Raw genomic sequence first — 19,452 nt, forward strand, 5'->3', positions numbered from 1 at the left:
AACGTGAAAATGTAAAATTCTGTAATTACTATTCGTGAATGAGTTAGTCTAAATTTAGATGTATGTGCAAATAGAATATATAAATGTATATGGTGACAGCATAACTAATGTGAATAATATAGTGATCTTTATACTGGTATTTATATTATGATTAACCTGCCAGGAAGGATTTGAGATCAAACTCAACATTAAGACCTGATGGTACTAAAGTGTGGAGCTCGTAGATCCAAAAGGATTCTCTTCTTCCCAAAAGACCTATGATGTTGCATACTCACCATGGTTGCGTGAGGACTTCTATGGCCATACATCTAAACCCCTTGGGATCCTTATTGTGCACTTGAAGAAAATGACTGGATACACTATGTGTGATCAAGCCCTTTTTAATATTGTAAATATGCACATAAAGTCGACGTTTAATGAGCCTTGTGGTCATACCCACATACTGCAGACCGCAAGGACATTCAAGGAGATAAATAACGTTGATACTATTACAAGTGATGTGTTGTTTTATAATATACGTTCTAGATGTAATAGTGGAAGTAAAAGAAAAACTTTTCCGACTGTATCTGCAAGCTGTGCAGTTATTACATGTGTAGTATCCCTTATGAACATTATTGGTATGACATCGGGATCGCATTAGGGGGCAGCTCGGGGCTAATTTTTGGCCTATGTTCGGTGCTTTTGTAAATATAATTTTTGGATTTATAGGTAATATATCGACCAGTTCTTTATCCTTTCTAAGGATGGGCCAATATTTGCATAGAGTCTTTCGTATAGCCGGAGCCATCTGATTGTATTGAGTAATGAACGGTATATCTGATATTGTTGATTTTTTCTGTTTATAACTTAAAAGAGTGGTTCTATCTATTAATTCTACTTCAGATATAATCTGATCTAATTTTTGTGACGAATATTTCCTATCTAAAAATTTGTGTTTTAAATCTTGTGCTTGTGTGTTATATGTATCTGGAGTGGAGCTATTCCGTTTTAGTCTGATAAACTGTCCTTTTGGTATGTTGTTGATCCAAGACCGGTTGTGATGACTATTAGCGTGTAAATAATTGTTGGCTTGAACTGTTTTGTAAAACGTTTTGGTATGCAAAGAGTTGTCCATAATATAAATAGCTAAATCTAAGAATTCTATTGAGGTTTGACTTGAAGAAAAAGTGAATTTCAAATTAAACATGTTCTCATTCATATAATCTTGGAATGATTCTAACTGTTGTGGAGAACCCGACCGAATGAAAAATATGTCATCAATGTAGCGCCGCCAGAGCACCAGGTCTGCACCAAAAGGTCAACTGGACCAGATTGATTTATTTTCCCAGTTGCACATAAATAGATTAGCATAATTTGGTGCAAACCTGGTTCCCATGGCGGTGCCACATACCTGCAAATAATATGAATTGTTGAAAAAAAATGTGTGAAAGAATAAATTGAATACCTGAAATGAGAAATGTTTTGAGTGCAGTGGAAAGATAGTGATCCTTCAGTTTCCACTGCACTCAAAACATTTCTCATCTCCACAAGCTACCTTGCCTTAGTCAGTCTGTTCCTAAGGCCTGCTGCAATCCCTTCTTGCAGAAGCCTGCTCCCTGGTTCCTGTGGCCTGCAGCATTCTCTCCTTGCAGAGGCCTGCTCCCTGGTTCCTGTGTGCTGCAGCATTCTCTCCTCGCAGAGGCCTGCTTCCTGGGGCCTGCTGCATATTCCCCTTGCAGAGGCCTGCTTCCTGGTTCCTGCTGCCTATTCCCCTTGCAGAGGCCTGCTTCCTGGTTCCTGTGCTGAAGAGCTGGATCCCGTGCTAACCTTTGGTGTTCCTAGGCCGGCCTGATCTCCCCTTGCAGAGGACTTTATCACGGGCCGCTCCTCACGCAGAGGCCATTCCCGCGCTGCAGCTGCTACGCTGAAGCATTTGGCAACAGCCTTCCTGTGGTCGAACCCCAGCCTGGATATCGATTACCCTGCCGTCTCCAACCCTGACCCTGGCTTGTCTATGGATTACTCTGTTTTCTCCAACCCTGACTCAGCTATGTCTGACAACGGAATCCGCACTCCGGACTCGGCTTCGTGGCCTACGGTTAGTGTATTTACATCCCCACCTCAGCCCCGCGGTCCGGTCCCGGTTTGTGGTGAGCACGCCTGTTACAGTACGCTCAGCCCCACAAACTCGGACCCCGCTGAGGTCGGGTTAGGCCAGTTCCTGTTTGAAAGACTGCCCCCGCCTGAAAAACAGTCCCTGTTTAAAGGTCTAACCTTGTCTGAAAGACAGTTCCATAAAGAACTCCTTACTAAGTCCCAGCGCATTAGAGAGTTAAAACAGAGCCTGACCTCTTGTGTTCCTTCTCCTGGTTCCCCTGTGACCTGGGAAAACGTGAATCCTGTGTCTGGCGCAGGCTCGAAATACGATCCATTAACTATCCCTATTTATGGACCAGTGCATAAAAGAGCAGGACCCTCTCCTCGCCAGCTACGCTGTTGCTAGACAGTTCCCCTGCGCTATCTGTCCTGTTACTAAACCCTTGGGGGTACCTCCTTCTCCTGAAAATTAGCAAACTGATTTTGTTCCTCTGAAGCCAAAAGAGTTTGCCACGATCCCTGGTTTTGATTCAACCTCTCAGTTCTCTGACTCTGTTATGCCTGCTTTAACCCGCTTGTAAACCGTTTGAGGCACCCTTTGTCTATTCTTGTAATCCCCAAGCCAATGTTACATTCCTAGAGCCAGAAGATAAACCTTCTATGCCCCCAGTTTCTAAGTCAAGACCTCCTTTCTCTGACTCATGCTCTGCCTGCTTTAAACCTGGCTAGTTCTCAACCCCTAGGTTTAAAGGCAGACCTTGCACATTATGCCTCCCCTGAGGTTCAACTTGCTGAGCCTGTTCAGGTTCATTGCTTTCATCCCCGTCCCAGCTAAAGTTCCTACTACTGAGTTCCCTGAGACTTCTTCTGAAATACTGTTTCCAGTTAAAAGCGATGCTCATGAGTCTGCTTTAGCCAAGAGCCAGAACGCTGATTCCCCTGGCTCTAACATTCTTGCTACACCCAATGCTTTGCCTCCTGTGTCTCAGACATTTGAAATTCCTGCCTTTGTCTCTAAGTCTGTTTCCTTAGAACCTCCTACAGCAATTAGTTCCCCTTAAATCCTGCCACTCAAGCTATCACTTCAGAGACCAGCTTTACTGTCTCTGATCCCTTAGTAAGGTCTGAGTCTCCCCTTACTGCTTCTAAGTATTCTCCAGCACTTCCTGTGTTAACCTGTGCTACTGCTCCTGATGTAAAACCAGGCTTCCCTCCCTCTGACTCACCTGTAGTCTGTGATATGCCTATCACTAATGCTAAAACTCCTGTTTTAAAGGGTGTCTACGCTGTTATGTCTGTAATGCCTGCAGTTTCGTTAACTGATTCTAAGACCATTGCCACAAAGTCTCCCATAGAGCCTGATGTCCCCACTATGGATTCTCAGACACCCACTTCAGTGACAAGCAGACCTTTCACCAATGTCCCCGCATAGTTAAATGTACCTAGTTTTGTTTCTTCCATGACAAGTACCCCTATCGCTGGTGCCCATGCAGTATTGGATAAGCCTTTCTCAGTTTCTAAGGTTCCTGTCATGAAAATCCCCCCAGGTTTTGATATACCTATGACTCTCCGACTCCCACTTCAGAGACCAGCGCAACTTTCTCTGATTCTATCGAAGTACCTAGTCTGGTCCTTGCTGTTTCGCAAATACCCACTTCAGAGACAAGCACAATGTCCTCTGACTCTATTGAAGTACCTAGTCCAGTCCCTACTGTTTCTCAAATATCCTCTTCAGAGACAATTGCAACATTCTCTGATCCCATTGAAGTGTCTAGTCTGGTTCCTGTTGTTTCTCAAATACCCACTTCAGAGACCAGTATACCTTCCCCGGATCCCTGTGCTTTACCAAATGTGACCACTGCTGCTTCTCAGACATCCAGTTTAGGAACAAACATACTCTTCACTGGCTATTCTGCAGCTCCTGTGGTAATCAAGAATGACTTCAATTCCCTCACTGCAAAGAATAGTTTTTCTCTTTTTAGTCCCCTCACAACTCCTCATGTAGCCTAAGGCTGAGTCCCCAGTCTTCACTGTGGCACGCGCGCCCGGCGGGGGGGGCGGCGCGTGCACAGCGCTGCACCGCGATAGGCGGTCTGAGGGGAGAGGGAAGGTTTGCGACGGGAGGGGGCGTGGCTGTGGGTTTGCGGGGGCGTGGCCATGACGTCCCGCGGCTGGTTCGCCCTTATTGGCTGAACCGCCGGCGGGGGCTTGGCCACACCTCCGTCGCGGATGCTAATTTCAAATTCCCCTGCCTCCCTGAAAACCTGTCGCGCACCGCTGGGGAAAGGTGCGCGACAAGGTAGGGACTGGGACCGGCCGGACTGGGGGGGCAGAGCTTGATAGCACAGCGCACGTAGAAGTGACTGGGGCCGCCCCCTAAGGCTGCGAACCCGCTGCGGCCTGTGGCGCGTGCGGCCGCGGGCCACCAGACCCTTACCCGAATTGTCCTTGCCCCCTCTGCCTCCTTTCCGGCAGGGCTGACTACGTACTGTGACGCGTCAGCCTGCTGGAGCTACAACCTCCTTGTGCTTTTCAGCGCTGACGCGTCACGTGGTACGCGAGTCAGCCAATGGGGAGGAGGGGAGGGAAGGAGCTACGGATGGGAGGCGGCTTGGGAGGGGAGCAGGGAAGGAGCTGCGGGAAAAAATGTGTGTATATGTATGTGTTGTGTGTGGGGGTGGGTGGTGGTGGACGGCACCACCCCTCCCACTCCCGCCCCGGAACCCTGTGCCTGTCAGCGCGCCGCCTGTCTGCAGTGCGTGCGCGCTGACTGAGGGAGCGGGGCCTTAGCCTTAGAGCCTGGGATTCCCACTCCTCAGACAATACTGTCTCTCACTGACTCTTCCACAGTATTTGAGGTATCCGCTAGACTGCACGGCGGCTACCGCTAGCCCAGGGTTATCTCTCATGGAACTTTCTGTAGTATCTGATGTTTCATAAACTGTAAAGATGTACCTAAGAGGGGTACAGAAAGATCCCTGATAGTGGCGCACTGCGGACCTTTATATAATAATGCGGTCAGAGGTGGAAATAAATTGCTATGAATTAAATCAATATATATATATTTATATATATAATAACTATATATAGTTTATATCGCTACTCTACCAGGCAGCACGCACTTACCACCAAGGGGTTTTGAGCAAGGTCTCTCTGTATAAGTATCTGATGTTTCTACAGAGTCAAAAGACCCTGGGCTGAGTGAGCTGATGCTTGGAGAGCGCCGGGTGTCCTGTCATTTATGCGCGGGGGGGGGTATTGAGCGCGCTGGAAAGTTAGTTTGTTTTTACATAAGTGCCGAGCGCTGGTGTGCGTGTGCTCGCGCACGAACCGCGTGAGCGGGAACTTACATATATCTAAGTATGTAAGTAACCGCGGCATGCGCCGCCCCCTCAGCGCTAGCAGGGACGCAGCCTAAGGCTTGTAATATAGTGTGTGTAATAGTGTGTGGCCGTGCCTGTGTGAACGCGCGTGCACGTGTTGCACACTTTTTGTGTGTATGCTGTGAGCAAGTGAAGTACAGTGTATGTCTGTGTGTATATGTATGTGTGTTATAAATAAATACATTAATAAATTATTATTAACATTGTACACACACACACACACACACACACACACCAGCGGCGCAAAATCTTTATTTTCTTAATCTTCCCCCGTTGTCCAGTTCCACGCTCACTACAGTGCGCGCCCGCGGCACCATTATAGGCCGAGTCCCCGTTGGCGGTGAGCGCACTCATGCTTGGAGAGCGCTCCAAGCATGAGCGCCGGGTGTCCTGTCATTTACGCGCGCGAGAGGGCATTCAGCGCGCTGGAAAGTTAGATTTTTTTTGTTTACATAAGCGCCGGTGAGCGTGTGTGCCCCGTGTAAGCGGGGACTTACATATATCTTTATATATATACATATATACGTATATATATATACATATATCTATGTATATATATACATATATCTATATATGTAAGTAACCGCGGGACGCAGCCATATAGAAAGGCTGACTAACCTCGACCAACTATAAACTGCCGCATGCGCACCCATTATAGAACAGCCCTAAACCAACATAATTTCTTTTCACTGAGCACCTAATCTCCGGCACACACAGCTCTGACAGTGCTAGTCCCCACCCTGATCTCGATCATACATTGATTGGAGCTGCAACTTCCACCGCCGCGCGACCCGAGCTCCCTGCTGACGCCAACGAGCACAACCCCCCCACCCCGCGGTGACTGTGCGCGCGCACTCTGTCCCCGCGAACGCGACACCTGCTCTTGTTTGTCTGCCCACGTGACCCACCCAAGAGCGTGGGACAGTTGGTTCGCGAGCCCGCAGCTCCCCTCCCCGTGTCCGAGTTGTATCTGTGTGTATATACGGCATAGGTAGTGTATACCCGCACACAGCCTTCCTCTCCCGCCCCACCTCACGGCAGCAGCTGCGTGAGGTGACCTCTTTGCGCATGAGGAGGAGGAGGAGCTGCTGCCCGGGTCCCGGAGTCTGACAGGGAAGGAGGAGGAGGGACAGAGGCGTGTCCGGCGGTGACACACAGCGGGGCGCAGGGCTGTGCGGAGGGACACAGGGCGGTGACACACAGCGGGGCACAGGGCGGTGCGGGGGGACAGGTAATACGATGGTGTTCGAGTCGGTGGTGGTGGACGTGCTGAACCGCTTCCTCGGGGACTACGTGGTGAACCTGGACAGCTCGCAGCTCAAGCTCGGCATATGGGGAGGTGAGTGGCGAGGCTGCCCCGTGGGTGTCTGTGTGTGTGATTCATCATAACATGGCCAAGTGCGTTACAATGGGAGCTATTCCGAGCCAGTGAGACACCAGGAGCTCTGTGATGTCATAACGTAGGAAGGTCACGTGGGATAGCCGAAGTGACGTGGTAAAACGTGTGCCCCATGTCACTGGCTCCTCCTCCTCTGTGGACACTGTGAGAGTGAGGGAGAGCCCAGGTGTGAATGCAAAACAAAGTGTGAGGTTTCTTGACAAACCACCATGAACCAATGTGATGTCAGGCAGGTTTGTTAGGAGTTTTTGTGACCAACAAAGGGAGAATAGTGAAAGCTGCACAATTTGATCCTCCCTGTTATCACTTGTGCATATCTGTGCTCCTTATTATCATTTCCTATTTATGTTCACATTGCATTGCCACTGAGAGATGCAAATGTTACTGTTTGTGTCCTGAACTGACGTGTGTACGTGTACAAAGGCATGAATGTGTTTTAGTTTATTTTAAAAGAACGGGTCATGGATGTTTGTGGGTACTTCTAAGCCACATGTCTGTCGCATGCATATACCGGTATTTCCTGTAACAGGGAAGTAAGGGCCTACCTGACAAATATTGTTTTCTGATTCCCAAGGACATTCCTGCTGCTGATAAACAGCTGACCTGACAGGGACTTTCTCTCTGGGATACTTCCGACATGCTTTCTGTGCAATCAGATATAGGGGGAGGGAAGTTGGCAGTTGCCATGTAAGTGACAGGACCTGGTGTCATGACTGACCCAACCAGATGGCCTTGGGCACTTGGCCTCCAACAAATTGATTACAACACTTCATAGCTTCCATATGAAGATCTGACATTGTAAGTGTATTTCGATTGAGTGCATTTGTATCAACATGATAAAAATAGTAGCTTACACACAATGTAATTTGGTTGTGTCCTGGTTAATGACCTGCTCTTGTAAAGGGGCAATCCAAGCAATATTGTATGTTGTTGTTGTGTATTTATTTTTTAAATCAGTTCTGTAGTCTTAGGCATTGGACATAGTGCAGTTGCGCAATGAGTCGCACGCCTGTCGCCGGCGCGATCTGTGGACTCGGATGCCCCCATGATGGGGAGGCGTGGCCGTGACCTCACCAGGCATGTTTGCCCTCATTTACTCAACCGCTCACGTGACGCGGCCATTACACGAAAAAACAAAATAATTTGTCTCAAATCCTGCAGCTACATGGCCGGCCTGATAGTTACTGTATTTTGTTCGCGCCGCACACTGTGGCCGCAGCCTTAGATAATACTTGCTACCTTTATTTTTGTATTCACTCTTAATGCCATTTTTAATGTGTTTTAATATACTGAGCATCCTCTGACTTGTATAGCACACCTCCCCAGCTGTGTAAGATCTTTGTAACACTTTCCTGTTTGGGATAATTTGTTGCAAATGTTCCCAGCAGTTTGAGCTGCAAACTATAACAATAGATAATGCTACCTTTAGTAATATCAGGATACATCGTAGCTGCAAAATTACACTGACTGAAGGATTGATTGAAACGAAAAGGCAGCCATTAAGTGAACCATGGGAAGCACAGGATCTTTGATTACGGAGAACGCATCAATCGGTAGCTTACATAATTGTTTTTCAATAACGGTAATCAAAGGTTGCCTATATTAAAACAAAATGTATTTGTTATTTTAAGTGCTGCTTGGACTGGCTCTTTTAAGAATACAAAGTTATGTTTCTTCTTCATTGTCATCTTCTTCATTTTTATATTACTATACATATAGTGTTCCATTTTATTTTCAAACCTTATTACATACCTAATTGGAAAAAAATATGCAGCAAATGTAAAAAAAAATGAAAGCTCTCCGTAACAGTGAGCGGTGAGGCTCAATTTCATTGCTGAGTGTTGTTTAATTTTGTATTTTTTCATAAACTTGCAACTTCAGAGAAAATCCTGCAGCCATTAATGAAGACATTAAATAGGTGTGGCTTTATTGCAGCTGCTGAAGGCGCACACAGTAGTTAAATTGTCTGGCTTGTGCATGGCAAGTGCCACTAGTGGATGGGTTACAGAGATGCATATTTAAAAAAAAAAATGCGATTACCCTTGACAAATATATATGTATTTATGTGTGTAATTTTTAGGTTACTTCACCATTTTAAAGGTAGCAAGTGAGATTTCTTGGAGACAGTGTTGTTAATCTGGTCTTTCTACTGCTGTAAAATAATCTTTTGCAGCATTCTGCCTTCAGGGCAGACTCACTTGTGCTCTCAGCAGTAGCCATATACATTGGGTCTTTTCTGGTAATTAGTATGATTTAACATTGGCTCAGTCCTTTTTTCTTTCTGCTGCTGGATGCTCCATTAGGTTGTGGAGACATTGTGTCTGAATATGTTTAGACAATTATCTTAGTTTACTGATTATCCATACAACATTCAGACAGTTAAACAATAGAAAATGAGTACAGTACTTCAGTATTAGGTGATACAGTACCCCTTCTTTTTTTATTTTTTTTGCCTAACGATTGATATTATAGGACCAGCTTTCGAGAGTTCTCCTCTCTTCCTCAGGTCAGCAATACTGATTTGTAAAAGAGTCCATAAATTTAACACAGATGTAAAAATTCAGATAATCTAAGGCTGCGTCCCCGCCAGCGCTGAGCGGGCTGCGCTTGCTGCGTTAACTTACATATATATAAATATGTAAGTTCCCGCTCACGCGCGGGCACACACGCTGAACCGCGTTCACTCGCGCTTACCAAAACAAAAAAAACATACTTCCCCGTGTGCTCAGCTGACCCGCAATGCCGCGCCCCCTCCCCCCTGCGCGCTTGCATAAATTGGAGGACACCCGGCGCTCATGCTTGGAGCGCTCTCCAAGCATGAGCGCGCTCAGCGCCAGTGGGGACTTAGCCTAAGGCCTCGGCCATGTTCCCTACTTGCTGGTGGAAGCGCGCTGATGAGCGCTCCCGCTCAGCACTGAGCCCCTACAGCCGCAATTAGAGCGGCTTTAGTAGGGGCTCACCTATGCTTCCGCAAGCGTGCGGAAGCGTAGATCTTAGGGTAATTTATAATTCCCCTGCTTGCCGGCGCGACAGGCCGGTCACGTGAGCGGTTCGCCCAATGAGGGCGAACCAGCTCCGTGACGTCACTGGCCTGCCCTCGGCCAGTGACGTGCCCGCCCCGCCCCCTGACAGCGCGTGCGGTAAGCAACCGCATGGCCAGGGAAAGCACCCGCTTTCCCTGAGCCTCAGCGCACCTCAGCGAGCAAGCAGGGAGCCTGGCTGAGGCCTAAGGCAGATGATGTAGGAAATGAATGGTGAATAAACAGACAGGGCAATACATGGATGAAAGTGTGAAATAGGACCAGCAATCAGTAGTGTGCAGTGGGGAGGGGTTAGTTGTAAAAGTGTCAAGGAGAAACATTAAAAGAATATTCTAGGGGGGCGCACACGTGACGTCACGCGGATGCACGCAGGCTAAGGATGCTCCGTGCACTCTGCCAACATAATTCACAATAACTCCTGATCGCTGCACCGATCGATCCCGCAGGACATTCTACTGGCCGGGGGAACTAGCGTGGATGGCCCAGAAGAAAATCCGAAGCTGGGGACCCCAGATCTTACCCGCTTCAGCCGCGGGCCGCCAGCGACAGCTGATAGGAAAAAAAACAGGTGGCGCTTCCAAGCACACAGGAGCGCGCGTCCACAAAGGTAAATAAAGGAGATAGACAAGCTGCGGGACCTGAGGGGGATATCCTGACAGAAAAGCAACCTTGAGAAAACCTTGAGGAGGCAGGGGGGAGATCTGCCTCTAACAGAGCTGAGTATGGCAGAGGGTGACAAAGTAATTACAAAACAGGACCTCCAGAACATACTTGGAGAAATGCAAGCGGGCTTTCAGTCAGCTATGGATACAGCTGTAAGGGAATTTTGAAACAGAAGTTTCCTTACTGGCTAAAAGAACTACGGAGCTTGAAAATAAGATGGACATCTCTCTACAAAATCAGGTCCTGCGTCTCAATGACGAGATAAGGTCCTGCATCTCGACGACGCGATAAGAGCTATGAGGGATGGCATAGACGATCTGGAGAACGGAGTGGAGGCAGAATTTACGAATCCGCCATGTCCCTGAGTCTGTCCTCAGAAGCCGTCCAGCCATATCTTAAGAGATTGTTTGTCAGTTGACCCCAGCTACAAGATGGCGATCTTTTGATGAATAGAGCCTTGGGTCCGAGATTTGATGACCCTAAAAGAAGCAGAGATGTGCTTCTAAGACTCCACCAATACGCAACCAAGGAAAGGATTATAAAAGGCTGCAGAAACAGAGGCTTCCTTGAATTTGAAAATAACTCAATTTTGTAGGATCTGTCCAGAGTGACAATTGAGAGGAGGAGAGGGCTGCGACCTGTAACGGCGGTACTCCAGGAAAAGGGTATTCACTACTGGTGGGCCATTTCTGTTCTGCTGGTGGTAAATTATGATGGTCTGACAGATCTCGCTCCGTTACCCCGAAGAATCTGCATCTTTTCTGTCGACGTTGGATCTGACCCCCAGGGATGGATCGGACCAGCACCGAAGACCTTGAGAAGACAACATGGATGACGATCGATCGGCTAAGGGTGTGGTTGCCCGGAGATAAAAGATTTAAGACCGACTTTAAGGGACTTTCAAAGATTTAAGGGACTCTCAAGTTCTCGGCCATGTCTTTGACCGGCGATTTGGCAACCCAGGGAAAGATATCCTTGACCGTCTCAGCGGAAAACAAATCGACTCCCACCCCCCTCCCCCCCAGATGACAATATAGTGGTGATCCCTAAAGAGGGTAAGAACTTCTTATGTTGTGGTAGCTATAGGCCAATTTCATTGCTTAATACGGATCTGAAAATTTATAGTAAAATTCTGGCGAACAGGTTGAACCCAATACTCCCCAGATTCATCCATTATGACCAGGTAGGTTTTATGAGCGAATGCCAGGCGTCGGATAACACAAGGAAAATTATTAATGTGATAGATCAGGTACATAAATCCAAGACGAAAGCAATGCTGTTGACCTGGATGCGGAGAAAGCATTTGATAGGATAAAATGGGATTTTTTTTTAGATAAGACGTTGGAGTCGTATGGATTTTCAGGGTTTTTTCTACAAGGGGTCCGGGCCCTCTACTAGACGCCAACAGCCACTTTGAATATCCCAGGGGGGAGAGGAATCTGATAACAATTAAGAACGGTACTAGACAGGGGTGCCCCCTCTATCCTCTTCTTTTTGCCTTGACAATTGAACCTCTTGTGGTTACAATCAGAGCTTCCCCAAATATATAAGGGATTAATATAAAAGATGAGTGTTACAAATAATCACTTTTTGCGGATATTATCCTTACTATAGCTAACCCATTGACATCTCTCCCGAACTTACAATTCGCTCTCCGAAGGTTTGGGGAATTGTCTGGATATAAAGTTAATGTGGGAAAATCGAAAGTGCTAAATTTAACGTTAATGGAAAAGGAGGTTGAGGTTCTTAAACGACATTTTGACTATAGGTGGAAAAGACCCATCTGAAGTATTTGGGGATGTACCTTACTAGGGACTACAACTCATTATATAAATATAACTATCCTGAACTTTTTTCTAAGATTAGAAAGGATCTACAAGTTTGGAATTCTCTCTCACTATATCTCCTGGATAGGACGTATAACTGCGGTTAAGAATAACATCCTCCCCAGACTTCTATATTTCCAAACATAACCAATACCTGTCCCTTATACAAACATAAAAGAAATCCAAAATCGTATTATGCAATTTATTTGGAAACATAAATAGCTGAGAATAGCCAGGTCAATTATGTTGGGGTCTAGCGGTTCCAAATATTCTAAAATATTATGTAGCCTCCCATTTGAAACAAATGGTTTATTGGCACTCTCCGGGAGGGACCTATGCATGGGTGGAAATGGAAAGCTCACTTCAATACCCGGTTTGCCTGCCTACTCTGCTGTGGTCGATCGAGCCCCAGGAGTGGGCTTGGGAGACAGCCTGAGCCGGCGGTAATTGGGTTTACGCTGAACATCTGGCAGTTGACAAAAAAGAAATATACCACTCCATCTAGACACGCCCCTGTTCGGTAACCCAGGGTTTTTGCTGGGTTTTCAGGGTTGACGTAGAAACCTGCAGACAGAGGAATTTTAGAGATGGGAGATTTATTAGAAAAAGACAAGTTGATGTCATTTGAGGAATTGATGAGAAAATACAGACTACCTCTAGCTGAGATGTTTAAATATCTGCAGGTCCGACATTTTGTGTGCCAGGGTTTCTATGAGGAGGGATTCCCTAAATTCACACGATTCGAAGATTTATGCAAAACAAAAAAATATAAAAAAGTCCTGATCTCATCCCTGTACCAAGGTTTAATCCCCCAAAAGGATGCCCCAGCCCATAAATATATGGACCAGTGGGCTCTGGATTTCCAGACTGAAATAACGAGAGAACTGGGAAGATATATGGGATAAAACCTCTATATGCACAGTTACAAAAGAGAATATTTACAAAATGTTGTTACACTGGTATTACACCCTCAATGTTCAAGCAAATGTTTCCGGAGGCGACTGTTAGATGTTGGGGGGGATGTGGACAGAGAGGGGATCTATCACATATATGGTGGTTTTGCCCAGTAATGCAGACGTCCTGGAGGACAGTATAATAGAAGATGTGACGGGAATCAAGGTTCCGCTAGACCCAATTTTAATAATTTTGGCTAAGCCTATGGAAGATATAAATCATTACACAGCTACATTAATTTTACATATATTAACGGCGGCTAGGTGGAAAAAGACACTGCCGCCCTCCAGAAGAGATGTCATTAGAAGGGTTAACAATGTACAATTAATGGAGAGACTTAGCTCATTTTTGAATCACACCACAAGGAAGTTTGATAGTCTGGGATCCCTGGGATGTTGGATAGGGTAAGGCCCCAATAGGATAGAGGATCTGGGAGTGATGCGTGTAGGATATGTCGTTGATAAAATGTTATAAAATTTTGTATGATATATAATGTGATTGTCTATTGTAAGAATTCTGATACAAACTGGTTGTTTCCCCCCCCCCCCTTTTTTTCTGTACCCCTCCCTTTCCCATGTATGTTTGAAAATTTTAATAAAAATATAATTAAAAAAAAATATATTCTAATAGTGTGCAAGAAACCTCATATCATCATTAAGTCCTCTTGTTTGTGTCAGAATATTATCATTTTGAGTTCAAATGTTTTCCATTCTTGAGTGCTTTTAAACATTCCTTTGTGCATTTTGATGTTTAGATCATTTATGGAATGATCTGGCTGTGAGAAGTGGTGTCCCACTGGAGAGCAATATCTTCCTTCATGGTGTGTTATTGTGTCTGTGTAGGTGCCTTCTGGTTTGAAGGTTTTGGCTGGTTTCACCGATGCAGCATCCTTGTCACATTTGCGGCATTGAAGCATATATACTGGACCACCTTCCTGAATGTGCAGTAGTATGGTCCTCTAATGTTGAATGTTCTATGTTTGTGACTGACAGTCGGATCTTGGCATATATGTTTGCAGAGTGTGTTGTTGCATGGGCTTTTGTGACATTCTCAGCGTCCTTCAATTCGTTATGAAGTTTTCTATTAACTTCTGTCTGAGGTTTGGCAGTTGCCAGAATGCAAGCTTAGGAGATTTTGGGGGAAGATGTATTTTTAATGTTTCATCCTCTGTCATGTACTTGGTGCAGAGCAAATATTGCAACTGAACTAACACGGCTATTTCTACTTAATTCAAGAGTAGAAAACAAAATTCATATGCCAATTGTACATAATCGAGAAGGAACTCCCCCCCCCCATTTCCCTTATTGTGCATTTTGATACATTTGAACTGGTTGATCTCTGAAGCTGAAACGCACTATTTTTAGCTCCATGGACACCCCCAGTTCCAGAGGACACTCCAATTGTAATTTAGTAAAATAAATAAAGCAGGAGGGATGGCTGCTTTAATGTGTTGTGCTCATTGGGATTGGTAGGCTTGTTCTTAACCACTTCAGTGCCCTAATGACGGACAGTATACATCAAGAAAAGTGCCAGCCTATGGGCTGTTATACTGTACACCATATGACATGGCTCTCTGCCCGTTTTTGGGGGGCTTTACATGACTGGAGTGCCGATTTGCATACCACACTGAAGAGGGGAGTCTGTCCCGAAGCCTGGATCCCAGAACCGATCCTGGGATCGCTCCGAAGAGCTGTTATGTCAGCAAGTGCCGGGGGGTCAGTGGCCATGGAGGTAGCATGACCCTCTGGCACTGAAGGTGTTAAGACCATTCTCTGTCCCATGTCTATTTTTAATCTTTTCTTTTATTCCTTTCCTTCTTGTTTTTATTTTAGCTCCTGTCTACGTGCTGTTCCATTTCCACACAATTCTGTTCTACTTTCTTACACCTTTAAACCATTGTAACCTTTCTCAAATTGTAAAGGTTCTGTCCTTTTTCTGCCTACTCTTTAACTATTTTTTATAGCTAATGTTTGTTTAACCTAATGCATCTTACTTTTAACCTTTTTATCCTCGAACGATTAGTAAGCTTTCAATTTTGATATTCTGATATCCCTATTTACATTTTTTTTTTTGCTCCTTTAAAAATATATATATTTTGCCCCTGGTTTTATTATTATTTTTTATCATGTCCCTTAGCAGGTTATGGTTATCACTTTATCTGTTTATGTCTGCAGCATCCTCTTTACTTGATCTCTCATCTCCACATCTCTTTACCGTCTTATTCTTTATTCCATGATAAGGTTAGTTGTTATCTCTCAAGCACACAGTCTCTTTTTCTCTGACTCTTATTCAATATGCTATGTTGCTGCTTTACTATGCTGCAGAAGGTGTTGGTCCCATTCGTTTGAATAGAGATGATCTCTTCTGTAGCACAGGGAAACTGATCCACACTGTCTCTCACTGTCTTCCCTTTGGCCTGGGACCCGGTGCGCCCTGCGGCGCGGGCGGCCACACGCGAGTTCCCCACCAGCAGGGGAATCCTCCCGAGCCGGTCCCGGTCCCCCCTGGCTGCACAGCTCACTACACGCTGTGACGCGTCAGCCGCTACGGGATACAAGAGAATGGTGATCCCTAGCGTTGACGCGTCACGTGGTGTGGCTGTGAGCCAATGAGGAGGGGAGGCTTCGAGAGGAGGAGAGGCTTCGGGGAGCGGGGAGGAGTGTGGGGGGAAAGCGGCGTGAGTGCCTGTCTGTGTGTGTGTATGTGTGTGCCTGAGTGCGTGAGTGCCTTCCTCTGTGTGTGTGTATGTGTATGAGTGCCTGCGTGCGTGTGTGTGTGAGAGAGTGAGAGAGTGTGTGTGTGTGTGTGTGTGTGTGCGCGCGTGTGTGCCAGCCCGAGCTCGTGGAGGGAGGGGGGGAAGTAGCGGGTCCCTCCGCTCAAGCCACGCCCCCCTTCCCGCTCAAACCTCCCACTCCCGCCCACCTCCCGCTCCCTACAGACCGCATATCGCGGTCTGTGTATGTCAGCGCCCCGCCTGTCTGCAGTGCGGGAGCGCTGATGGAGGGAGCGGGGCCTTAGCCTTAGGCCGAGGCCCCGCTGCACGCGCCCGCATGGCGCGCCTTGCTTGCCGGCGGCGTTTGCAAGTCACTGCACCGCGATCTGCGGTCTGCAGCTGACTTTTTTTGGCGTGGGGGGCGTTGCCAAAGTGGGTCAGGGGAGGGGGAGCGCGGCCATGACGTGGGGTTGGGGGAGGAAACGTGTGTTCCTCCGGGTCCGCAAACCCTCGCACCCCTCCTACAACCGAGGCGGAACCGGGCGCAGGAGGGGGAGGCGGCGCCGTGCGGGAGCCACGCACGCCCACAAGCTGGCCCCTTCACAGCTCCCCCCCCCCCGGAGGCACAGTGATCGGGGGCTGTGGGACACCTCCCCATGACACCCACTGAACCACCAATGCAGCGCCAGCCACGTCCAACTCGGCCCTCCAGCCACCTCTCCTCATTCGCGCCAGTCTCCCCAGCTTTCCCCCCGCACACTCAATCCGCCCAGAGCGGGCAAGTATGGGGCCAGCCACGCGCCCGCCAACCCCGCTCCCCCCCTCCCCCCCCCGCGCCTACCACCCGCCCGGGCAGCAGCCACAAGGTGGGGAGCCCAAATAACCAACGACTGACTTCCCTGCTCCCACTTCCCTGCCCGAGCGGGCAGCAGCCGCGGGGATCGGGGGAAGAGGGGGACGCGGGGACTCAACAACGACCCGGGCAGCAAAAAGGGAAAAGAAATGAGGGAGGTGGAGAGGGGCTGTGCGAAACGCACACAACACACACAATATATATATTTGGGAAAAGCAAAAAGCGCAATCCCATATAGCTGTTAAAAATAAGGAAAAATGTAATAAAGGCAAAAAAAAGCTTGGTTGCTGGACAAACAGATATAACAAACACAAAATAAGCATAAATAACAATAAGTCAATACAAATGGGATAAATGAATAGAGGAAAAATAAATGTCCAAAAACTGTGTCCAAAAAGTGTCCAATAGATCTATTGTGAGGGAGTAGCACTTGTAGATGATAAAGCACTTAATTGCATAGCATTGAATGTGAATGAAGCAACAGATGGGAGTGGAATGACTCTGATGTAGATCAAGGTGGGTATAAAGTAGCAGTAGCAGGCTGATAGGTGTTTCCTGTATATTGGATCCAAAAGGATAAAGGCAGAGGGGGGTAAGGGAACGGTCTCACCAGATAAGTGTATCCGCGAGATAGATCCAAGAGGTCTCCGCGTCCCTCCGTCAGCTGCGCCAGCAAATCCACGACGCAGGTAATCACGTAATGCTGATCCGGGTAACACTAGAGATGCTGTCCTGTCTCCTGTATACCCCCCTCACGACAGCCAATTTTCTCCAATCCTAAAGTCGATGCAGCAGGTAGATATTCACTGCTGTTACTGCTAGATGTTGAATACAGCCGCACATGAATTGCCGCCTTCCACTCTGAAACTCTGGTGTGAGTTAAACTACCGATCGCCACTCTTCACTCCTCTCTCGTTGCTCGGCCCTCCTCCCACAATTAGCTGGTGGACACAGTGACATAACCTACGCGTTTCGTCAGCTGTTGCGCCGACTTCTTCAAGGTTGAAGTCGGCGCAACAGCTGACAAAACTTCCCCGGGCGGCTGACGCGTCACAGCGCGTAGTAAGCGTTGCAGTGAGTAGGGACTGGGGCCAGCTCGGAAGGACATTATAGGCAGGGGAGTGACGTACACGCGGCAGTGTGCGCCGCCGACCGCAGCGGGTCCTCAGCCTTAGAAGTCCTCACATACTTAATCTGTTCATGGAACAATGATAAAGACCATTTATAAACACATTCACATTGCTTTTACTGCAAATCCTTGAACAACAAAAAAGTTTGGCAGTATAATAAGCATGAAGTCAAAGCAGTTGCTTTGCAGAGGAAGTATCTGTCTTTTGAAGTAGTGTGCGTGCGCTATGTTTATACATTAGCGGGGAAATAAATGGAACACAGCTAAAATATATATTTGTTGCATTTCTAAAGTTCAGCAACGTCCAAGATTCCATGCATCATGGGTTTAATGGGGGGAGGGGACATCATGTCAAACTAATCTGATTTGAATTGCTTGATTAGTAGAGTACATGTCTTATCTAGATTTTGTGAGGCCTTTTACAGTGTCCCACATAGGATGATACACATAGTTGCAATGCTTAGGGTTTGATTGTCTAATGTCATTGATTGTCATTTAGAGGAGAGGAAGGTGATCTTAATTAGTGACATTACAAATTGTCGGAAAGGGAACGTATGCCTTTTTGCAGGTGACACAAAGATTCTCCAGGGTCGATAAAGAAAATGATTTATTTATAACAACATTTATGTAGCTTGCTTGGTTGGTGTGTTGGGGTCAGGTCTCTGGATTTAGTCTTGTCGGTGGCATGGTGATGGGTCTGAGTGGAGGCAATTGGATTGGTTAGGTGGGTGACTTTGGAGTGTTTTGGATAGACTTTAGTAAAGGGTGAGAATAGGGGAGATCGTGGGTGTTGGGGAGGGTGGGGTAAGGGATGGGATAGGAGGTTAACATGGGATCATGGAATCTGATGGATTAGAAATTAGTTTTGAGTTTGCTTCTGAAGACAGGGAGGGGGCAGATTGAATGTTACAAAGTCTCTGTAAGTCCCTTACCCTGTCTCTGGCGGCTTCTGGTGATGTCGGAATGGCAAAGCAAAGCCGCAGGTCACATGACGTTGTGACGTTAGAAAAGGCTGGAGAAAATGTAAGGGGGGGGTGGAGAGCAGTCGGGAGGCGCACACAAAATCGTTTGCGCACCTCTTGATTTATAGGAATGGTCGAGTGTGGCAGCTACAAAATAATGTAAAAAAAGTGCACAGTCATTCACTTATGTCACAAAAATTCAAAAGCAGAATATGCAATTAATGGAATTGTCATGTACTATAGAGTTAAGTGAGCTGGTAGTCATTATTTCAGCTTACTTAACCCTTTCAGAGTGGCTGCAGTACAGAATGCCACAGGCCCTGCGGCTCTCGTGATCCTTCTGTCACTGATAACGGAACAGAAGAGGAGTCGTACTCTTCCGTTCGTCTTCCTGACAGAACATTATCTCCCCTAATAAAAACAGCAACTATATTATGATGTAGGCAGACCCCA

The 19,452-nt window shown here is 46.9% G+C and overlaps 1 protein-coding gene across 2 annotated transcripts in view; it reads left to right on the top strand.

Annotated features, from left to right (window-relative positions):
• The first annotated feature begins 6,332 nt into the window (after positions 1-6,332).
• The window catches only part of VPS13A (vacuolar protein sorting 13 homolog A), a 211,547-nt gene continuing 198,427 nt past the window's right edge, over positions 6,333-19,452 (top strand). For both annotated transcript variants that reach the window (XM_075598717.1, XM_075598726.1), the window contains exon 1: positions 6,333-6,798. In XM_075598717.1, coding sequence (XP_075454832.1) covers positions 6,699-6,798 — 100 coding nt within the window. In that variant the 5' untranslated portion in view covers positions 6,333-6,698. The remainder of the gene's footprint in view (positions 6,799-19,452) is intronic.

This window comes from Ascaphus truei, chromosome 1 (genome assembly GCF_040206685.1).
Source record: "Ascaphus truei isolate aAscTru1 chromosome 1, aAscTru1.hap1, whole genome shotgun sequence".
Classification (NCBI taxonomy): Eukaryota; Metazoa; Chordata; class Amphibia; order Anura; family Ascaphidae; genus Ascaphus; species Ascaphus truei.